Source organism: Palaemon carinicauda, chromosome 24, assembly GCF_036898095.1.
Source record: "Palaemon carinicauda isolate YSFRI2023 chromosome 24, ASM3689809v2, whole genome shotgun sequence".
In the NCBI taxonomy this organism is placed as follows: Eukaryota; Metazoa; Arthropoda; class Malacostraca; order Decapoda; family Palaemonidae; genus Palaemon; species Palaemon carinicauda.
In genome coordinates, this window is record NC_090748.1 from 70531975 (window position 1) to 70555701 (window position 23727).

The 23727-nt window shown below is 36.2% G+C and overlaps 1 protein-coding gene across 1 annotated transcript in view; it reads left to right on the forward strand.

The window, feature by feature from the left end:
* The window catches only part of LOC137618147 (serine/threonine-protein kinase SIK3 homolog), a 267259-nt gene extending 249946 nt beyond the window's left edge, over window positions 1–17313 (forward strand). Inside the window, exons 16-17 of the mRNA XM_068348177.1 lie at window positions 2318–2445; window positions 17227–17313. Of these exons, the coding sequence (XP_068204278.1) occupies window positions 2318–2445; window positions 17227–17298 (200 nt within the window). The 3' untranslated portion in view covers window positions 17299–17313. The remainder of the gene's footprint in view (window positions 1–2317; window positions 2446–17226) is intronic.
* The last annotated feature ends 6414 nt before the right edge of the window (window positions 17314–23727 follow it).

Sequence of the window (23727 nt, forward strand, 5' to 3'; positions counted from 1 at the left end):
GTATCAAGGCCCTGGTATACTGATTATCTAAGAATGTATCAATGACTAGACCTAGCTAGGATAATATTGTTAAAATCTTTTAAGTGGTTCTTTTATAAAAAGAATCTTAAATTTCAGCCTTTAAGAGATGTATATCAATGCTTAATTATGTACTTGAGCATCTGGGAGTAGATCTGTCTTTTTCAGGTCTTATAACAAAGGTATTTAAGGCTTTTAATATTATAATGCTTCCAGTGATTGAGTCTATTATTTATAATTTGGATGTAGTTTTACTGAAAATATTTTGCCTTATAGATTTTAGGGCTAAAACACTTTTCCTATTAGTATTGATTTGAGGTAAATGCGCAATAAACTGCAAGCACCATCTTTTGAGATAGGTTTTTGGAACATAAGAGGATTTTATGTCTGTTGCCTTCTTTCAGAGCCAAAATTATGTTACGACTTGGCACCTGCAATTTATTTTACTTCCCCTCTTTGGAATCCATTGTAAGCATTTCAACAGAATATGGGTTTATTTGTTCAATTAGAGCTGTCGAGAATTTTTTGGACAAACTATTGACAGTAGAGGTAATGTTTGTAATTTGTTACATGGAATGTGAGTTCTAAATAATCATCTATCAAAAAATGGAATGTGATTTATAGTAAAAAGTTGGGTCACAGAAACTCAAAGAATTGGATCCAAATCTTATAAAAGTCTTAATGGCTAAGGTTTAGAATACTAGGAGTACACCTATATCTCTAAATATTTGCATAAACATTTCTTTGGACATTTTTAGTAGTAAATTTAGTTCAATTGTGTACCGTGTTGATGTTTGCTGAACATCAGAAAAATTCCGTTTTTCTATCAGGACTGCTGGGCTTGAGGTCCTATAGTGACTGCTGGCAATGTGGCCTTTCAACTATTTTGAGTTGTGATAATTTATAATTTTATTTTTTATATATTTCAAATATCTTTAGAAAAGCAATCTGGAGTCCCTTAATTCAAGGATCTAGACCATTGTTGTTGCAGGTGGTTATATGAACATCAAGGAAAATTAATAGAAGTAAATAAAGTTTTAATGATTTGATTTGTTCTTTTTCTACTCGCCTGATGTTCGTATACATGGGCACCTTCTCCCTACTGAGATGTAATATCAAAAGGATTGCAACTAGTTCTACTACAAAACTGGAATTACAAAGAGCCCCAGGAGCTTCATTACCTGTTGTTAACTACTACTGTATTTCATTACTTTACGGGAGGCCTGTGTTCATTGAAGGGAATGAAAATAAGAATTTTTATTTCATTTTAGGGGTAAATGTCAATAAACAGCTTCTGGAGAAAAAGCAATAAGAACATCAAGTGAGAATAAGAATAAAAAATGTTATTAAAAAGTTTTAATTGATCTATTACAAAATTTTACTATTTTATTTAAATTCATGGATGGTCAACTCTTCAAAATGGTAAAATAAGGATTTAGGAAGGCAGGGGGCTATAGTCTTCAAAGTACTTTTTTCATAATTTTAATATATTCATTCATTGAACAATCACTCATAAAGAGAAATAACATAAATATTTGGCTAATTATATACCAGATTATTTTATAGTCTCTCCATAAATAGTCTGTGAATCTTATAAGGTATAAGTTGGAAAGAATCATGATAATTTTGAAAATATTTCGCAAATTTTATGTTTGATGGGATGCAAAAGGGTTTCCAAAGCACTATTTTTCTTCTTTGAGTCAATAAATCTGCTTGAGGGACTTGCATCATAGGAGTAGAATTTTATTGAATATATTAGCTGGAGGTATTGTTAGGGAAATATTACTCATTACAATGTTTTAAGAATTACACCTGTTTTGATGTGAGTTGAAAAGGTTGAGCCTTTCTAACACATTTATTTTGCATTTATGTTCCTTTTTCATAAGTAAGTAGACTAGAGGAAATTTGTGTAAGTTTGCAGCTTTCATTAATATTGATTTAATGTGTATATATAGTACATATATATATTTCTTTCAACAATGTATATAGACTACTGCATCTACCACATGGCTTGCTCTGTACTGTACTGTAATTGGATTTTACTTAAAAACTTCACCAGCCTTGCACAATTGTAGCTACTATAGAAAGTAAAATAGTCCTTTTTTCTTCATTTCATGTATTATTGAACCCTTATTTAGTATTTTATTTTCTTTTAAGAGGCTTTGTTTTTTATTGTACACTTGATGATTATACTTTTAGTAGTGATTGTTTTTAAGATTGTGATATTGTTTATATATTCATGGGAGTTATGGCAAAAGAAAATACTTCATTCTAATTTTACCATTGTTTTTTTTAACAGGTCGAGATTACAAGGATACCCTTTATTTGACATCAGACCGTCATTCACTAACCAGTAATATCCGACGTTCATCAGATTCATCTACTTTTAGTCTTTCAAATATAAATCAAGAAATGCAGAAATTACAGGTATGAATTAAGAGTGAATATTCCTTTTATTATATAATATAGTTTTATTAGTTTGTAGTGATACTTCTATGCTCTCATACATATATTTGAATGATATGTGTATATATATATATATATATATATATATATATATATATATACATATATATATATATATATGTATATATATATATATATATATATATATATATATATATATATATATATATATATATATATATATATATATACACACACACACACACACACACATTAATTGAACCCATATTTTTGTATCCGCTATATATACAGTATTATTATCATCATTATTATTAATACTTGTTAAACTATAACCCTAGTTGGAAAAGCAGGATGCTATAAGCCCAAGGGCTTCAATGGGGGAAAATAGCCCAGTGAGGAAAGGAAACAAGGAAATAAACAAACTACAATAGAATTAATTAACAATTAAATCAGATATTTTAAGAACGGTAACAAAAAATAAATATTTTATATACAAACTATAAAAACTTTAACAAAACAAGAGGAATAGAAATAGAATAGCATGCTTGAGTGTACCCTCAAGCAAGTAAACTCTAACCCAAGACAGAGGAAGACCATGGTACAGAGGTTATGGCACTAATCAACACTAGAGGACAGTCGTTTGATTTGGGAGTGTCCTCCTGAAAGAGATGCTTACCATAGCTAAAGAGTCTCTTCTAGGTAGTAGGTTAGTTAAGGCACCATCCACCTGTTGAGATACTAACACACGAATGTTATTGGGGCCTTTGACTGGCCAGACAGCACTACATAAGATCCATCTCTCTGGTTACAGCTCATTTTTCCTCTGCCTACACATACACCGAATAGTCTGGCCTGTTCTTTCCACATTCTCCTCTGTCCTCATACACTTGACAACACTTATGTTACCAAACAATTCTTCTTCACTCAAGAGGTTAACTACTGCACTATAATTGTTCAGTAGCTACATTCCTCTTAGTAAGGGTTGAAGGGAGACTTCAGCTATGGTAAGCAGCTCATCTAGGAGAAGGACACCCCAAGATCAAACCATTGTTCTTTAATCTTGGATAGTGCCATAGCCTCTGTACCATGGTCTTCCACTGTTTTGGGGTAGAGTTTTCTTGTTTGAGGGAACACCCAGGCACAATTTTCTATCTTATTTCTCTTCCTCTTGTTTTTTTTCAAGTTTTTACAGTCTATAAATCGAAGATCCATTTTAATGTTACTTCTCTTAATATATTCTTTGTCCCATTATTTCTCTTTTAGTTTATTTCCTTATTCCTTTTCCTCACTTAGCTTTTTTCCCTGTTGAAGCCCACGAGCTTATAGCATCCTGCTTTTCCAAGTATGGTTGTAGCTTAGCAAGTAATAATAATAATAATATCCTTACCCAGAGGAAAGTAGTTACTGAAGAATTAAAGTGCAGTAGTCAACCCCTTGAAGGAAGAAGATTTGTTTGGCAATCTCAGTGTTGTCAGGTGTATGAGGACAGAGGAGAATATGTAAAGAATAGGTCTGACTATTCGGTGTATGTGTAGGCAAAGGGAAAATGAACTGTAACCTGAGAGAAGGATCCAATGCAGTACTGTCTGGCCAATCAAAGGACCCAATAACTCTCTAGTGTTATATATGCGTGTGTGTACGTACATAAATATATACATACATACTCAATAAGTCCTCACTTTATGACTTAGATCTTTTCCTACACTGGTGTAAGATGAATTTCAATGCAAGTCAAAATAGATAACTACAGTACTATATATAAACACTGAAGTTACCCCTTTATGTTATTCCAGTAAAGTAGTCTCATAATTTAGGACATGAAAACATATTTTATGACATGGAAAAATAACTAGAACTGAAAAAACTCATGGAAGACAATAATACAGTAGACTGTAGATTGATATAGTGTTGTACAAAGAAAAGTCGGAAAAATATAATACAGCTCTATCTTCACTCATGTGCTTGGTTTGTACACTGGAAGGGGCATTGCAGTGGCTGTAGAGATTGGATTAATATTATTATTACTAGCTAAGCTACAGTGTTAGTTTAAAAAGGATGTTGTAATCCCAGGGGCTACAATAGGGAAAGGAAATAAAAAAAACTATATGAAAAGTAATGAATATTAATATAAAATATCTAGACCAGTAACAATGTTAAAATAGACCTTGAAGAGAGACTTATGTCAGCCTGTTCAACATAAAAACATTTGGTACAAGGTTGAACTTCTGAAGTTCAAACCATTTAACTGCCTGATAATTAAGATCATTCCATAATCTAGTCACAGCTGGAATAAAACTTTTAGAATAATGTGTAGCATTGTGCCTGAAGATGTAGAAGGTAAGACTGTTAGAATTAACTTCATACCAAATACTTTGAACATGATGGTACAGTCTAGGAAGATATGAATGCAAAAGGTGGTCAGAATTATGAAAAATCTTATGCAACATACATAGAAAACTAATTGAACAGTGGCACCAGAAATTAATATCTAGGTCTGGATGAAGAAATTTAATAGACCAAAGTTTTTTTTAAAGAAATTAAGATGAGGTTCAGCAGCTGAAGGCCAGACAGGAGAACAATAGTCAAAACAAGGCAGAATGAAAGAATTAAAAGATTTCTTCAGATTAGATTGATAACCAATAATCATAAAAGATTTTATCAATATGCCAAGTTTTTGTCTACTTGAAGAAATAGACCAAATGTGTTACTCAAAAGTAAATTTATAATCAAGAATCACACCTAAAATTTTAAAAGAGGAGTATGTACAGTGGAACCTCTACATGCGATTGCTTTTACATACGATTGCTCCAAGATCCGACGTAAAATTCGATCGAATTCTCGTCTTGACACCCGACATCATGCTCCAACATCCGACGTAGACCATACGTGTAGAATTTTCTCGAAGTGTCGGTTGTAGTTTCTTGTTTACGCCGTTAGACAGCAGCACGTCGGAGGGACACCAGTGAGCGTCGCGTCGATTAGTTCTCTGTTCTCGTGTGCATCGTGTGGTTGTACCCCGTTTGGTCCGTTATTAACAGTGCTTATTATCTTCCTTTTTTCACGTTCCATTTTTGATTTTACGTATAATGGGTCCTCAGAAGCTTAGTTTCGGTACAGGTATTAGTAGTCATGAGAAAAGGAAGAAGGCAATGCTTTCATTAGAATTGAAGCAAGAAATTGTAGAAAAACATGAGCGCAGTGTGCGTGTGAGTGATCTGGGTAAACAATATGGCGGGAATATGTCTATGATCTCGACGATCATCAAGCAGAAGGCAGCCATTAAAGCAGTCAAACTACCGAAGGGGATCACCATTACATTGGAACCTCCACATACAATCTTAATTCATTCCAGGATCTAGATCGTATGTTGGAGTGAATATTCTCATAAGAATACACTGTAATTTGTATAATTCGTTCTATAGCACAAAATTCTATGATAACTCCTTAATAAATTACTACACATAATTATAGCACAAAATTCTATGATAACTCCTCAATAAATTACTACACATAATTACGCATAGCAATAATACAATTGCATTATATAATAGAGATGTAAAAAAGAATAGTTATAAAGAAATAATGAATAAAAAAGGGGTTAACGTTGCATCATGGCTGGACTGGTGGGCCACTACCTTGGTGGGTTCGCAGATTCCGACAGACTCGATGGAACCTGCCAAACGAGAGGCCCTGAATGAATTGGTCGGATCTGGTGGCTGTGCCCTTAAATTCCTCACGTTTCAGGCCTTGGTTCTTTCAGCAAACTGGGTGCTGAGGAGAAGGGATTCGCTGTTGAAGAATCTCCCGAGGAAAATCTCTGACAGGGAAGCAAGGGCTCTTCGGAACATCTCAGTTTGGGATGAACAACTGTTCCCTTTAAAGAAAGCTGAAGAAGTAGCGGAGAAGATGTCCAAAAAGAGGGAAGTCATCGTGCCCAAGTCGCAATCTGTGAGACGTCCCGTCTTTAGGAGACCTGTAGCTGAGGCACCTTCTACTTCTCGTTCGTCTCCGTCTCAAGTAAGAAGAGACCCTTCTTCAGGTAATGGCCTCAGTCGACGAATCCCTCCCGAAGGGGAGCTACTTCAGCTCCTTCCATCTACAGGAGTTCATACTCGTCCTCCAGGAGAGGCCGATCAGGACGTTCCTCTTGTAGGAGGTAATGTGAGAGGCCCCCCTCCCCTGCCCAAGCCTCAGGTAGGGGGATGCCTCAGACTGTTTTGGCAAGCATGGAAGCTCCACGGAGCAGATCCATGGACAGTATCTGTGTTGAAAGAGGGTTACAGGATTCCTTTTCTGGAGGATCCTCCTCCTTTGATCCCAGCAAGCCAGGCGGAATGGTTAGCCCCCAAAGACCCGTTGAAGAGAGCTGCCTTAGATGAAGAAATCTCCACAATGATGCAGAAGGGAGTTATGGAGACGGTAAAGCTTCCGGGTCCGGGGTTCTGCAGTCATCTTTTCTTGGTGGAGAAAGCAACAGGAGGTTGGAGACCAGTGATAGACCTGTCAGCCCTCAACAAATTTATACGGAAGACAAGTTTCAAGATGGACACCCCAAGAACAGTCATGGCGTCCTTGAGGGAAGGGGATTTTATGATTTCCATAGACCTCAAGGATGCCTATTTCCAGATTCCAATTCATCCAGCAAGCAGGAAGTTTCTCCGGGTGAAATGGGGTTCCCAGATTATGCAATTCAAGGCCCTGTGCTTCGGACTTTCTACAGCTCCCTAGGTATTCACAAGAATCTTTACGACGATCTCCATTTGGGCTCACGAACGGGATATTTGTCTAATTCGGTACCTGGACGACTGGTTACTCCTTTCATCCTCAAAGGAAGTCTTGAATCAACAAGGTGCAGACCTTCTTCAACTATGCAAAAATCTGGGCATTACCGTCAATCTGGAGAAATCTCATCTAATTCCAACCAACAAAACGACGTACTTGAGGATAGTTCTAGATTCATTGCAGGTCAAGGCATTTCCATCAGTAGACAGGCTGAACAACCTGGACCAAGTACTCCGTCCCTTCCTAGAAGGCCAGCCCAGAAGAGCGAAGGATCAAACCTTTAAAAGATATTGTGGACAGAAATCTTACGCTTAAAGCTGTCTTCTTATTAGCGTTGGCTTCAGCTAGGAGAGTGGGTGAACTTCATGGATTGTCGTATGAAGTAGAACACTCAAGGGGATGGAAGGATATTTCCTTTAAGTTTGTTCCATCGTTCGTCGCCAAGACCCAGAATCCATCCATTTGGGATCCTAGATTTGAGGGTTTTTCTATCCCAGCAATCCCAAACTCAGGAAATCAAGAAGACTTAAAGTTGTGCCCTGTCAGGGTTATTAGGAAATATCTTAAGAGGATGGCGAATCTCCGTCCTGGAATTAAGAATCTTTTTGTATCCACGGGTAAGACTAAAAAGAAAATTTCAAAGAACACTATTTCTTTTTGGCTCAGGCAAGTTATAAGTCAAGCTTATTCTAGTGCTAGACTTTCAGTTCCAGGAAAGCCCAGAGCTCATGATGTTAGAGATTTAACCACCTCTCTAGCCTTTGAAAAGAACATGTCTGTTGCTCAGGTACTTAGAGCGGGAACTTGGTCTAATCAGTCGACATTCACCGCTCACTACCTCAAGGATTGTACGAGGAAATCATTGGATGGTTTTTCGATCGGGCCAGTCATCTCGGCGCTCCAACCGATTTAACGGCTCAAGCCCCAGGTTTAATCGCGGATTTCAAACTCTCTAGACACAAGCGTTCTTATCTATTATTTCCCCTTATCTTTTTCTCTTACTGTCCATCGTCTGTGGAGGTCTTAGCCAGTAGACCGGCACATCAAGTTATGTTCAAAATTTATCAAGCACATCAAGGAATTTTGTAGGGTGAGTACTATATGCACTAATGAGCTCTTTGTGTAGTTTATCCTACTTTCCATGTGTTGGGGTCTTTGTCAGGGAGGAACTCCCACCTCCTAAAGTGTGAGTCTCCTAAGAAAGTGTTTCGAGGTAAGTCTCTGTGTTGGAACAAATCACAAATTATTAGTAATTTGTATTTTTCCTAACATACTTACCGAGAAACACTTTCGAGTTATGACCCCCCCATCCTTCCCCCATGTGCCTCACTGATCTTTAGTATTGTTACTTACATAGAACTTACTGAAGCCTACGACCTGGGAAACATGTGGCCTGACTTGGTATTGCCCTCGGGGCATGTTCTCCTCCGCTAGGCCTATCATTATAGAAAATGGGAGTAGGATAAACTACACAAAACTCTGGTCGGAGGTTCCAGGTAACTCCTAAGAAAGTGTTTCTCGGTAAGTATGTTAGGAAAAATACAAATTACTAATAATTTGTGATTTATGCATCCCGCGGATTATTTTTGCCAATTTGTTAATTTTTCACTAATGTTTAGTTACAATTATATTTTATTTTGGTGTTAATATATTAAGATTATTTTCAAGAAATATATTTTAATTTTCTGTTTGATTAGGAAAAAGAATATTCCTAAAGTTCCCTTTATTTTTTCTAATCTCAATGTTCTAATTAAAGTAATAATGATTTTAGTAATAAATGTTAAACTCTGTGACACTACTTGAAATGTCAATTGGTAATGTTATTTTTTCCTTTTTTTTTTTTTTTTTTTTTTTTGGCAATCTAAACATTTTCAATGGCTTACAATTGTAAATGATTTACATTACGGGGTATTGAAATAGACACACATTTGATGGGTAGAAAAGGTATTTCAAAAAGTATTTCCCTTGATAGAGACATTAAAAATTATAACCCTAAATGATTCTCTCTTGTTCAATGACGAATAATTCTTCTTACATCTAGAAGTTGTATTTTACCTCATGATTTGGATAGTGTGGTGTGTAGTTATCAGATGTTTGAGATGTATTGGTTAACATAAAAACTCTTAAGAATTTTGGAAACTTTCTTTATTCTTCACCAAGTACAAAGTAGTAATTCGGGCACTGTACTATTTATATACCAGGCTGACAATTTAAAAGTAAGTTTGCTCATTTCTATGATGATTCTAAAGGTACATGTTAAAGAAATGTATCATATAATATTTATGATTTTATATAATTTCATAGTTTTTGAAAATAGTTTAATTACATTATGGCAATATAGCATCATGGTTTTTTGCTATGATTAGGAAAAGGAACATTGGTAGAGAGTTACCTTATCTTTTACTGCCCTTATTGAATCTCATTGGTCCTGTTAGGTTATGACTGAAGTTTATAATAAATATAGAACTGTTTCATGCACTCTTACTTGCAAAACATAAGTTATTAACTCAGAATCTTGAACTATACAATCTTAGAATCTGTACAAATAAAGATAAATAATTTTTTTTCTGTTATGTCAACTTTCCTCCCCCTTCAATTGGTAATATAGAACTAACTACTGCACTGTAATTGTTCAGTAGCCACTTCCCTCTTGGTAAGGGTAGAAGAGACTCTTTAGCTATGGTAAGCAGCTCTTCTAGAAGAAGGACACTCAAAAGTCAAACCATTGTTCTCTAGTCTTGGGTAGTGCCATAGCCTCTGTACCATGGCCTTCCACTGTCTTGGGTTAGAGTTCTCTTGCTTGAGGGTACACTCGGGCACACTATCTAATTTTTCTTCCTCTTGTTTTGTTAAAGTTTTTATAGTTAATTTAGGAAATATTTATTGTAATGTTATTGTTCTTAAAATATTCTATTTTTCCTTGTTTCCTTTCCTCACTGAGCTATTTTCCCTCTGGGCTTATAGCATCCTGCTTTTCCAACTAGGGTTGTAGCTTAGCAAATATAATAATAATAATAATAATAATAGACCCTGTAGGTAACCGTGTGAATTGGGCCAGTCATCTTGATCATGCAGTTGTACAAGTTTAATTTAATCGTCCATTACGTTAACACTGCTAGCTTAGCTCCTTGAGTGAGCCATTGTTATTAGTAATTATTGTTGGTAAAACTTTTTTTTAACTTGTCCGACAGATACCCAGAATTCCATCTGTATAGTAAATCTCTTGAATGCACAACAATTAGCTATCCCTAGTTACTATGGAACTGCATTTGTTGTATGTGCATCAGGCAGTTTCAGATTTTAAGTTAGACAATATTTGACTTAACTTTTCTAAATCCTACAGTCCATTAGTGAATGCCCTCATATGTCAAGCCTTCACGTTGGCTCATTCATTGGACACTCTGTCTGAAAGAGATCTAAGATATAGTACTGGTAAACACAAATACATTATACAGTCATTATGTTCCTAACCAAAAATTATAATTTCTAGCAAAAAAAAACTCAAATTACATAAAAGAAATGTTTCAACAAAAAACAAAAAATTCCTCTGAAAATCAAATTGTGCACATATCCCCAACATTCACACTCTACAGATACTTTTGTATCCCTTTGGTACACCAGGATCCACTACAGTCATTATCAAATAGTGACAATAATAGTTATTAAGTATGGCCATAATATGTAAAGAAGTCACAAGAAAAGAACATCACCATCAGACATCAAACATAATGAAATAGTATTTAATATCTTCAAACATACTGAGACATCATCTGATATCTTTAAACATAATGAAACATCCGTTAAACAGCTGTATCAAAAATTAGTGAATGTGCATCATCATCAACAGTTAACTAACTGTATCATACTAATAAGAAGTATCATAATCAAGCAAAGGTATTTTCCTCTACACGGAACACTTCTGCAGGCTTCTGCAGGTATCCATGCAAAAACAACAAAATGGTATCATTACAACTAATCATTTGGGCTATGCCTGTACTCTGCATTAATTGAGGCATGCTTGGGATCCCCGAAACCACTCCCACTGCTGGAGTGTTCCTTACACCCCTGCATTCATTGCGCGAATGCTGGCGGCGATCTTACTCAAAGCATCTTGCTTGAGTACAACAAGCAGCACCTAATTCTCTCTCTCTCTCTCTCTCTCTCTCTCTCTCTCTCTCTCTCTCTCTCTCTCTCTCTCTCTCTCTCTCTCTCTCTCTCTCTCTCTCTCTCTCTCTCATATATATAAATGAAATCTTTGTTTCTTTGCTAAGTGTCTATTGAAGCTTTATAATCAAGCACAAAACAGCTAAAAACTATCAAATATCGTGAATCGGCAACATGAATGAAACTCCGTTTAACGTTATCCAATTCAACTCGGTACAAGTAAATAAAATATGAGAGAAGCAATTCAAATAAAACTATTGGAATTAATATGCTAATTGGAAAATGATAGATCAAGTAATAATGGTTTCTTTTAATAAATATGAAATATCCTTCGGTAGCATGCCTTAATGAGCGAGTTATTTGATCTGTAAATTGAGGTTGACAATAGTCCAGGCAGGGTTGATCAGCGGATTTGTATGTAAACAATACATAAGATTATGATTCGCTATGTTTTTAATTATAAATATGACACTAAAATGTGAATATTACATTCATTATTATTGGATACAGTTAAGTGAAACACCAGGGAGAGAGGATAAAACAATATGACAAAGAGCTCAGACAGGGGGAGGTGGTAGCGTGCGTGCAAGCGTTCAGATTGTCCTGGCCTTGCGGTAGCCAAGTTCCTTCTTCTTGCACATTGCCTCCGCCTAATCTATGCTAATTCAAATATATTAGCGAAATCAATGAATTTGGGAAATGCAAGCAGAAGGAATAATACATAGGAATGGGAATACATGGAATGAAAGATAAGAAAGGGGTTTAGAATGATTAATAAGATGAAAATGACGAATGAATGTTTGAAAAGAGATGAGCGAAATTGCAAAAAATAAAGAGAATCAAAAGAGTTGGAAAGATATGTGGGAGAGCAAAGTAAATGTACGAAAGGGATTTGGAAAAGGATTAAGCCTATAATAATAATAAGTGAGTGACAATAATAATGTGAAGGAGATATCATACTTATATGCATGATAGGTTATATCAGTGAGGTAATTCTGTGAAAGTGAATGGTCATATCAGGGGGATGATATCGTGAAAGTGAATATAGGTTGACTACGGACTATGCTGATTTAATCTACTGATTTGAATGTAAACAATGAGTTTATTTCAAATATAGTTGTAATTTTTTACCACAGTAAATCAATACACACTGCACAGAGAGAGCTAGGATAGTGGCACGCAGCGCTCCTAGTGTAAAGGAGCGCGGGCTATTTGAAGTCGTCTCCTAGCTTGAATTTTATTGCAATTTTATGAGAATTTTTATTTAATAGGTATTGCATTGTTCTTGGCCATCCCAATGCGGTTGCCAAGTACAGTGATGCCTCAGCATACGAAAGTAATCCGTTCAGGATACGGTTTCGTATGCTGATTTTTTTGTATACTGAGTCGCGTTTTACATGTAAGTAGCCTAATCCGTTCCAAGAATACGAAGACACTTTTTCTTTCATAAACATGCTAAACTGTAGTAATAAACATGCAATGCAGCCATTTCTATCATTCAATAATGAACCCAACCGTTAAAAACAGCCTAATCCATTCCAGAAACCACCATGAGATTATTCAATAATGTAGTTATAGCCTAGTTATCCCCTCCAAGCCCTAAGAAAATGGTCCGTTTTCTTTACTACTGTATAAAAGTTATGGTACTGTATGTAAAGCATTTGGATCAGTGAAGGTGTATTGTTACCGGTATACCTAAATTAAGGGTTGATACCCTGAAAAAAAAGATACAGTTAATTAACAAAAAAGTTGAAACTTACCTTTTGATTGAGACGATGTCCGATAGCGAAGTCGCGGCAGAGGAGGATGGCATAAGGCAGAAAACGTTACAAGTGACAGACTACGTACAATAATTTACACACTAAACACATTAACACTTAAACTTTACGAAATAAAAAAATGGCAGAAATAATTAACACTTAACATTACGTATGGAAAACTATAAAATGAAAAAAAAAATTACTTTAACACCTAACGATAACATAAAACTTAAAATTGAATTTTTTTTTTTTTTTGCTTTTTATTACCTTTACGTTTTTTACATATTCTAAATTTCTTCTACTTCTTCATCACTTTCTTTTTTCTGTTTCTTTACTTTCACCTTCTACTTCTTCATCACTTTCTCTTTTCCGTTTCTTTTCTTCACTTTCACCTTCGTCTTGGCCTACTAATACTGCTGGCCTCTTTAATAAGAAACTATCCATGGAATCTTGTTTCTGCCTACTTTTCAACACATTTCTAAAATGCGTTAGGCAAACGTCATTGCAGTGTTGAAGCGCACGGTTGGTATAAACTTTTTCTGGATGTTCCTTTTTCGACGTAGTCTGCCATTTTATGGAAACAGCCAAGAATTTCCTTAATGTCTGCCATTTTCAAAGGTCTAACATCCTCCTCATCACCGCTAGAGAACTGCTCTTGAACAACACTCACTTGTATCGTCTCCAACTCCTTCAGGTCGTCCGTCGTCAACTCCTCGTGGTGCTTCTCGATAAGTTCATCTATATCTTCGGCATTAACTTCCAGCCCCGTGGACGTACCAAGATGTACGATGTCAGCCACCTCAGGCTGCTGAATGGGTTCAGGATTGTCAACGATCTCGGCTTCGCCTCCAGGCTTCCCGAACCCCTCGAAGTCTCATGCAGAGACATCATCATGCCACAGCTTCCTCCAAGAGGAGTTCAGGGTATGCCTCGAAACTTCCTGCCAAGCGAGATCGATGAGTCTGAGGCATATCACAATGTTAAAATGATCTTTCCAGAATTCACGCAGAGTGAGGTTTGTACTTTGTGTGACTTGGAAACATCTCTGGAAGAGATGCTTCGTGTACAATTTTTTTGAGATTAGAAAAAACATGCTGGTCCATGAGCTGGAGGAGAGGGGTGGTGTTAGGCGGTAGATACAGGACCTTTATGAAGGAATATTCGGCCAGAAGATGTTCCTCGAGGCCAGGAGGGTGAGCTGGAGCATTGTCCAACACCAGCAGACATTTCATAGGGAGGCGCTTTTCTTCCAAATATTTTTGGACAGTCGGACCGAAGCAGACATTCACCCAATCAATGAAAAGTTGCCTCGTTACCCAGGCTTTAGCATTTGCCCTCCACATCATGGGAAGGTTCTTCTTGATGACTTTGTGGGCTTTGAAGGCTCGGGGAGTTTCAGAATGGTACACCAGCAGGGGCTTTATCTTACAGTCCCCACTGGCGTTTGCACAATAAGTAAGAGTAAGCCTGTCCTTCATAGGCTTATGTCTCGGTATCCTCTTCTCCTCCGCCGTGATGAACGTCCGACGAGGCATTTTCTTCCAGAAAAGCCCAGTTTTGTCGCAATTGAAAACTTGCTGCGAACTGTAGTCTTCCTGCAGAGTCAACTCGTCAAACTTTTTAACAAAGGCTTCGGCGGCTTTCATGTCCGAGCTGGCTGCCTCCCCATGCCGTACCACTGAATGAATACCAGTCCTTCTCTTGAATTTCTCGAACCACCCCCGAGAAGCCTTGAACTCCGGGGGTTCCTGCTGGGATGTTCCTTCTCCTGCCCCTTTTTCGGACTGAGAACGCTCGAGATCACCGAAAATGGCGGAGCCCTTCTGGCGAAATATAGTCTCGGTGATGGTGTCTCCTGAGATCTCTGTCTTTGATCCACACAAGAAGCAGCCTCTCCATTTCGTCATGCACGTGGGTTCTCTTGTTGGAGAAAATAGTGACGCCCTTAGAGGGTGTCGCTGCTTTGATGGCCGCCTTCTACTTCAGGATGGTGCCTATCGTACAGGGATTCCAGCCATACTCCTTGGCGATCACACTTAAACGCATGCCAGACTTGTACTTTTTCACGATTTCGAGTTTCGTCTCCATCGAGAGCATCGTCTTCTTTTTCTTTCCTTAGGGAACATTCTTGGGACCCATGGCTACAGTATTAAGCTCAATAATACTTGTACACTACGTACGTTATATACTATGTAGTAAACACTAATACAGTACAGTACACAGTAAAGAATGTTTAATAACGATAACACGTGGCGTACGAATGTATTCAACACTACGTAAAACAAGCGAAAGCACGCGAAGTCAATGTTACCGATACCGCAGTCGGAACGAAAAGAGAGAGAGAGAGATGAACGTCCGTGCGTGAGCAAGGTGGGATAGTTGCCGACCAATAGGAAAGCAGGATCTTATGGCGGCAGCTAGCATCTGAATAGGGAGATAACCAATGGGTGAACAGGAGGCTGTAAGCGAGTTTACCCAAGTTCAAAGTCTGGCGGGGCGCGAATTGTAAAATTACTCTCGGCGATGAGTTGGGATCTCGTAAGCTTTTCGTATCCTGAAAATTTTTTCGTATACTGGGGCATAAAAATCTTCGTATCGCTTTTCGTACCCTGAATTTTTCGTAAGCAGAAACTTTCGTATCCAGAGGTATCACTATTAGAAATTAAATTCTTAATGTTGGGTAAACATCAACTACAAAGAATTTTTTTATTTATTTATTTATTTTTCACCCCTTTGCCGCGAAACACCAAACCGCGAAGTAAGAAACCGCAATTCACAAGGTCTGACTGTGTGTGTATATATACAGAATGGGCGGAATGTGTTGTTGCTCTACCCCAAGGTTCACACATTTTTCAAAAAGTCATAGATCCTCACAAGTCCCCCCTAAACCCCCTAAAAAGAGTGTAACGAGCCAACATTTTCTCTGGACGTAGTATCAACAATTGGGGAGAGACTAGCGTATGACTTGTGTACCTCCGTTGCACTTTATTCTTTGTGGTGATCGATTTTTTTTTTTTTTTTTTAATTTTGTGTCCCGCTTTTTGTCCCCTTTTGGGTTCGTGTTACCCTCCAGTTGTGCCTAAACAGACCATGGATAAGAAAAAATGCATTAGAATAGTCACATTGTTCAAAACAAACCATAAATTACCGAAAATATCAAGTCTTACTGGTGTGAAGCCACGAACAGTGCAGCACTTGATCAAGTGCTATCATGAATATTGGGAGGCTTGCGTTCCTGCCCCTTTGAAAAATCCTGGTAGACCCTGTAAGATGACTTTAAGGACCAGAAAACTTATGTTAAGTGAGGATCATTCCTTACTTGTCTATCAATAAGTTTTCTGGTCCTTAAAGAAATCCTGTATGATTTTTCTATTAAAATTATTTTAACTCATTGATATTGATGAACAAATTCATCTGAAAAATATGCATTTTTTATGCATCACATAGTTACATGTGTAGAATTTTACCATTTTTTTAAATCCTAAACTCAACTTTGATGTGATGGGATGGCCTCCCTGACCCAGCACCATGTCAAGTGGCCCGAGTATCATATTCTTGCACATTTTCTTAATTTTATTCATTCAAATCATTCTTCCTTTGTACTAGATCGTATATTTTTACATAACAAACCAAGTTCCTTCCTTATAAATCTCAAAAGAGTATATCTTTTTTTATCTTACATTTCTAGTACTGTACTGTATTTGTTTAAACTCATGAAGTTTCTATTTATTAACTTTTAAGGTTATGTATTTTAATTCTGGAAATTTTTTTGATAGTTGAAAGGAGGACTTTGCATTGTGTACAGTACTGTATGTTTATAGAATATAGCATATGTTATACATGAGCATTTTAAATTTAAAAACAAATTAGCAGTATTTTATAATTTTTATACCTTATGTAGTAAGGTATATTGATTGGTTCTATTAATCAGTAGATGGATCATTCCATATAGCGATCATATGTAATTATAATTTTTAGTATTACTGAATTTATGAATCTTTTCTTCTTTAATATTTGATATGATTATCCATTTCATAGTTCACTGTATAAAAATGTCTTTAATCACCTTTCTTAGGAATGCATATCAAGTGGAGACCAGGTCTGTATAGCACTGCAATTCATATACAGTACAGTATACTGTAGTTAGAAGTATCGTACAATTGCCAGTAACAGTATATATGAAAGTACATAAGTAAAAAGTTAATTTTCGGTTATGCAGCTTTGTTTTTCAAGGGTGAATCAAAATTTTAATGTTGTATATTGTTTAAGGTCTGTGACTGCATTGTGTAACCATGTCTGGGTTCTTTTTATTTTATATTTATTCTAGCATACAGTAGTGATCTATTCTAAGCATAGAAATTATTTTCAATGACACCTAAGTTGCTGCAGAGCTTTTCAATTTATCTCACTAAGAAGTCTGCTTCATTAAAACTCGCATTTAATTTGGTACGATGTACAGTAGATGCAATTTCTAGTATTTGAACTAGACCTTTCAACAAGAAACAAACTTAGTTTTATGTAGAATCACAGTAATGTGATTTTGATATGTAACTGATAATGTAGGTAGTGTAATCAACAGTTTGTGACCTTATTACTTTACAAGAAAATTTTTGGACTTTTCAGAAGAGACTTAATTTATCAGTTTAATCATCCCTTAGATATCAGTCAGAATTTGAAATTACCTAGCTTCAAACCCCAAAATTCACTTGCTAAAAAGCATTTTTCACCAAATATACAGTACCTACGTGCATAAAATCATTAATAAAAAACAAGAAACAAAATTAGATGGATTGAATAGATGAGTATTGAATTTCCATTTTGTTCTAATAAGGAGAAAAGATGCCCTAAGTATAAGGCTGCCTGGCTAAATCAGACATAAACAGACCACTTGACTTTGGTATAATCTCTTTTCTCAATTCTTTTCTGATTCTCACAACTTTGGCTTATCATTGCCACTGGCATTATTAGGTCCCATTTAGTTTGAGTATAATATAGTGGAAGCTGGGAAAGACCTTGATGTGCACACGAATCAATTTAGTGGGTTTCAAGTCGAAGCTATCATTAAAAAACTAGAGATGGAGAGCCCCTAGATACGATGGAATAACTGCTGAGATGATATTGGCCAAAAATGAAGGTACTCCCGGGATACTTACCAGATTATTTTGTAGACTGTGGCGTGAAGAGGCAAAACCTGATGAATGGGAGCTTGGAGTATTGGTGAAAATGTCAAAAAAGGAAATCTGGCTGATTGCAATAAGTACGGAGGCATCACACTTACATAATTTGTCATGAAAATTTATAGTATGCTCATTCTAAAGAGAATAGAAAGAAATATTGATGAATAAAAAGGATTTTGAAAAGGTAAAAGTTGTACTGACCAAATATTCATTTTAAGACATGTGGTACAGCAATGTGTAAAATATAGAAATCGACTTTTAATGGCAATTTTGGACTATGAAAAAGCCTTTGATAGTGTGCACCGGTCAATTTTGTGGAGAGTCCTGCATTATTATGGACTTCCTCTTAAATATGTAAATTTGATTGTCTGTTCATGAGCATAGCAAGTGCAAAGTTAAGGCTAGTGGAGTCCTATCAAAGGAATTTCCAGTGAACAGCGGAGTACTCCGAGGGAAAATGTTGTCACCTATGCTGTATATCTTCCTCATGGATTTTGTAATGCATAGAACATTTGGGGATGATGAAGGAATAGACTGAAATGGCAACAGGAATTTAGCTGACCTAGAGCATGCTGATGACGCTTTCCGTATTAGCAGAACACCACAGGACTTGCTTACCGGAATGTATGAAATATCATATGAGGGACTCAAGATAAATAAAAGAAGACAGAGATGATGAGAATGGAATATGCAATGGAAGATGAAATATCATTGGGAGGAGAAAGGATTAATGAGGTGGAATCATTTGAATATTTAGGAACTATGATCTCTAACACAGGATTTTTAGAATTAGAGTTTAATAAAAGATTGAGAAAAGCAAATTAGACAATAGCTAGGTTAAGCAAATTTGGAAATCAAATCGCCTGAAATTAGAGATAAAAATCAGGCTATATATTAGTTTAGTGAGATCGGTGTTACTGTATTGACATGAGTCGTATTATGACAATGAAACAATATCCTACAGATTTAGTAGATTTGAGAACAAACCCCTCAGAAGAATATTGGGAGTTGAGTAGTAGGACAGGATTTGAAATGAAACGATAAGAGAGATTACTCGAGTGCCATATGTGGATAAGATCATGGTCAGGGGTAGATGGAGATGGTATAGGCATGCTCTTTGCACTCATCAAGAGAGATTAGTTCACCAAACTTTCTACTGGGCTCCACGAGGCACTAGAAGAGTTGGAAGATCAAGGCCTACATGGCTGAGGACTATTGAAGCGTGAGGTAGGAAATGACGAATGGAGAAGTATTGATTTAAAAGCTCAAGATAGAGATTATTATTATTATAACTTGCCAAGCTACAACCTTAATTGGAAAAGCAGGATGCTATAAGCCCAGTGGCTCCAACAGGGAAAATGGCCCAGTGAGGAAAGGAAACAAGGAAAAATAAGATATTTGGAGAACAGTAGCAACATTAAAATATAAAGATAAACGATAAAACTTTAACAAAACAAGAGGAAGAAAAATAAGATAGAATAGTGTGCCCGAGTGTACCCTCAAGCAAGATAACTCTTAACCCAAGACAGTTTGATTTTGGAGTGTCCTCCTAGAAGAGCTGCTTACCATAGCTAGAGTCTCTTCTACCCTTACCAAGAAGAAACTGGCTTCTGAACAATTAAATTACTGTAGTTAACCCCTTGGGTGAAGAAGAATTGTTTGGTAATCTCAGTGTTGTTATATGTATGAGTACAGAGGAGAATCTGTAAAGATAGGCCATACTATTTGGTGTATGAGTAGGCAAAGGGGAAATGAACAGTAACCAGATAGAAGGATCCAATATAGCATTGTCTGGCCAGTCAAAGGACCCCATAACTCTTTAGCCATAGTATCTTAATGGGTGGCTGGTGCCCTGGCCAGCCTGCTACCAGATGACTAGCAAAAAATAACCAAGGCCCTTTGCGTCAATAGCCGTGAGAGATGATGATGAGGATGATGATAATATAGCAAAAATATTGCATAAATGTTTACAGTTGTTTTCCTGGGGTGCATTGGCAGAGAGCTACATAAAAATTTAGTATACCATATTATAAAACCTTTATCTGGTTGGTATGTTGCTGATGATATGTGTCTCGGTTCTATAGGTTCTAGAAAGTTGCAAATGTGGATTCGATTTAATGTTAATAAATCTTTTGAAAATACCTTTCAAATACCAATTTGTTCAGTTTCATTTGCATTTGTTTTCTGGGGTTCTACTATTATTGAGAACAAAATTAGATAATTTGAAACAGCAGACCTATAATACAAAATCTTTGTTGAAGGGATTTTGGAAGACCTTAAATTTGAAGTGACATGAAAATCTCCTGTATACAGTATAAATTTGAATAATAAAAATTTTTATTTCTATAATCCTTATGTTCATATTTCTTCCCTCTGGAAGCTTGGTTTTATTGAGTTTTACGGTACCCGTAAAGCTAAAATGTTTCCCATTTTCTTTCTTTTCAGTAGACTTATGTCTCCAGTAAAGTAATGAGACAATCAAGCAGTTAATGGCAACCACTGATGGCTTGTTCAAGCCACAGATGCTTTGTCTTTTCAGTCTCAAAGTCAATACTATTCTCTAGCTACTTGACACCACAAGTCAGTGGGTAGAAGGTTGGGCATGTATATGAACATTAGGTGAACATAGAAATAAAAATTATTATTAAACTTATGTTTATTTCTATTAACCTCCCCTGATATTTATATTGCTGCCTTCCACACACTGATGGAGGTAGGTCACCAGTGAAGGAAAGAGCTAGGTCATTTATAGGTGTAAAATGATAAAATTAATTAGCATTCTAGACTCTTTTATCTAGTTTATTGGTAACAAAGCATATGAAGATACATTTTGAAATAAGGGACTTTAGATTGTTTAATAATTACCTATTCATATAATTCCATTATAATTTTTCAATTAAGGAAAAGATTTAGGTTAACAAAACCCCAAAATTTTATTAGATCACATTACTAGGTGCCGATATAGGACCTGAAGCCCAGCAATCTCGACAATTAATAACAGGATTCTTAGGGATAATTGACTTGGTATGCTATTAAGCTTTCACCTAAGCATTTAAAAAAAAAATCTAAAATATTCAGGAATATAGCATCACTTTTAAGGCTTTCATTAGACTTTGATTGAATATTCATGAGGCTATGTGACCAAACTACAAGAAAGGACATTATTTTTAGCCAGAGGACAATTTGGAATTCTAATCCCCCAAATCAAATTAGGGATTCTACCTCTGGTGTTTGTAATTTTGTACAAATGGTACTTAATGGCTCTTAACAGACAATAAAACTATTTTCTGATATAATGCTCACATTTTTATTCCAATGAGGGAATTTAAAGAAATTGTGGCAGTCTCTCCAAAAATCAATTTCAGATCTGAAAGTAGGCAAAAGAGATATTATCATTATCATCATACATTCTTAATATAGCTTACCTTACTGTAGAAGATAGTGCTTGTAGTTTATTCATGTGTTTAGCTGAAGGCCAGACAAACAAAAAGATTGGTTTAGGTGTGAAATCTTTATCTGAAAGGTTTTCCAAAGACTCAAAACTTGAACCTTTTAGACACACTATTGAAAAATTGCATCCAAATTCCAAGAAAAAAATCGGTAGACCTGAATACCAAAGGTCTTTCAATTAAATAAAAGCCATAAACACATCTGCTTTAACACCTGAGATGGATACATCTAATCCAAGATGCTTGAGTACAGAATTAAGCATGGATCGGTATCCTTTAATGGCTGAAATTAAATATTTCATTTTATAAAAAAAGAAACAAAAATAAAAATTTCATCCTAACAAGTTCTAATCATAGATACATTTTTAGATTTGCACCAATCATAATCAAAATTTTATTGTTTTAGCCACACATTATGGTGAGACTATCATTTCTAATATATGCTAGACCATATACAGTAGAGGGCTGCAAAAAAACTCTTGTTTCTGAAACTATGGATATCCATTCGTTAGATGTAGCATGGATGAGTTTGGATGAATCACCTCCGACACTGGTTGTCTGAGGAGATTGTTATTTACTTCAACCTTTATGGCCACTCCGATAAAAGATACCACAGATGTGGGAACCATTCCATTTGTGGCTAGAATGAAGCTACCAGTGTCATCCTGCCATTGTAGAAATTCTGAACTTGTCACCTGTTGAATCATAGTGAATGATTCAAATGCTCAAAGATCCAGATTTGACAAGTCTTGTAACATGGCATCTGGTAGCCATGGCAAGATTTCAAGTTCTGTAACTGGTGAAGAAAATACTTCTGCTGTATAGTTTTTGTTAAGTACTGTTGCGATGTTTTGTCAACCCCACTATTTCTTGACCTCAAGACACTGACTAGAGACCATTTGGTTGGAAGATTCTGACTTATCCTTCTTAACTGATCTGCCAAGATGTTCGACTTAACGGGAATAAACTGAGGGGAAAGGCTTGTTCCTCTCAAATTTGTCCAAGTCTAAAGCACCTCCATTATCCTTGGTTCCTGGTGTAGGCCAATACTTGTCTGAAAACACTGCCATGGTCTTTCCTACCACTAGTGGTTCCTAATTCTGAAGATTTGACTCCTGCAACGTCCATTTCCATGATAGATGTAAATGCTCTAGAGTTGATCCTCCTTCCTGTGAATCATTTGCAAACAGAAAAGTCCAGGATTTTTATTTCTAGGGAAACTGCCTGCGATTGTCCCACAAACTCAGAATTTGAAAAAAAATGAATCTTTATCACAGAAGTTGAGATTGTTTATTCTGTTCCAATGCATATTGAGATGAAATTTGAAAATTTTCATCTTTAGGCATCCCTTCTGAATTAATTACTCTTGAAGACATTCCTATAAGTCTCATGCTCTCCCAAACTGACATAAACTTCAACCTTTTGAACCTAATCAACAATAGAAGGAAAGACAGACCTTTTCTCCAACAGAAAATTCCAAAAAGAAATTGTTTCTATTAACATTTCCAAATATAGAATCTTCTGAGCCAGAACCCTAAGGCACTTTTTAAAACTGATTTCTCCAACTTTTCCAGTAACTATAGGAAGCAACTACAGTACACTTGCTGATCCCAAATCTTCTTCCTATAAATTACTTAAAATAGCCAATCCTCAAGGCATAAAAGAACACTTAGCCCCAAAATCATTAACTATTTCAAACAGTAGTCCCCATCCTTGTGAACACTTGAGAGACTGTCCTAAGACAGTATGTGAAAGGATGCCACTGAGAAGTCTGGTAAAACATATCCAATCTTTTTTTATCACCACCAGAATTGTCAAGGAAATTACCATGGAAAACTTTGTGAGAATTGTAAACTTGAGGGTCGAAACATCTAGAAATGGTCTTCAAACCCCAAGAAGCATGGGAGCTGTTGCACATTCATTTGTCAGGGAACTCGTTTTGGCTGTTGA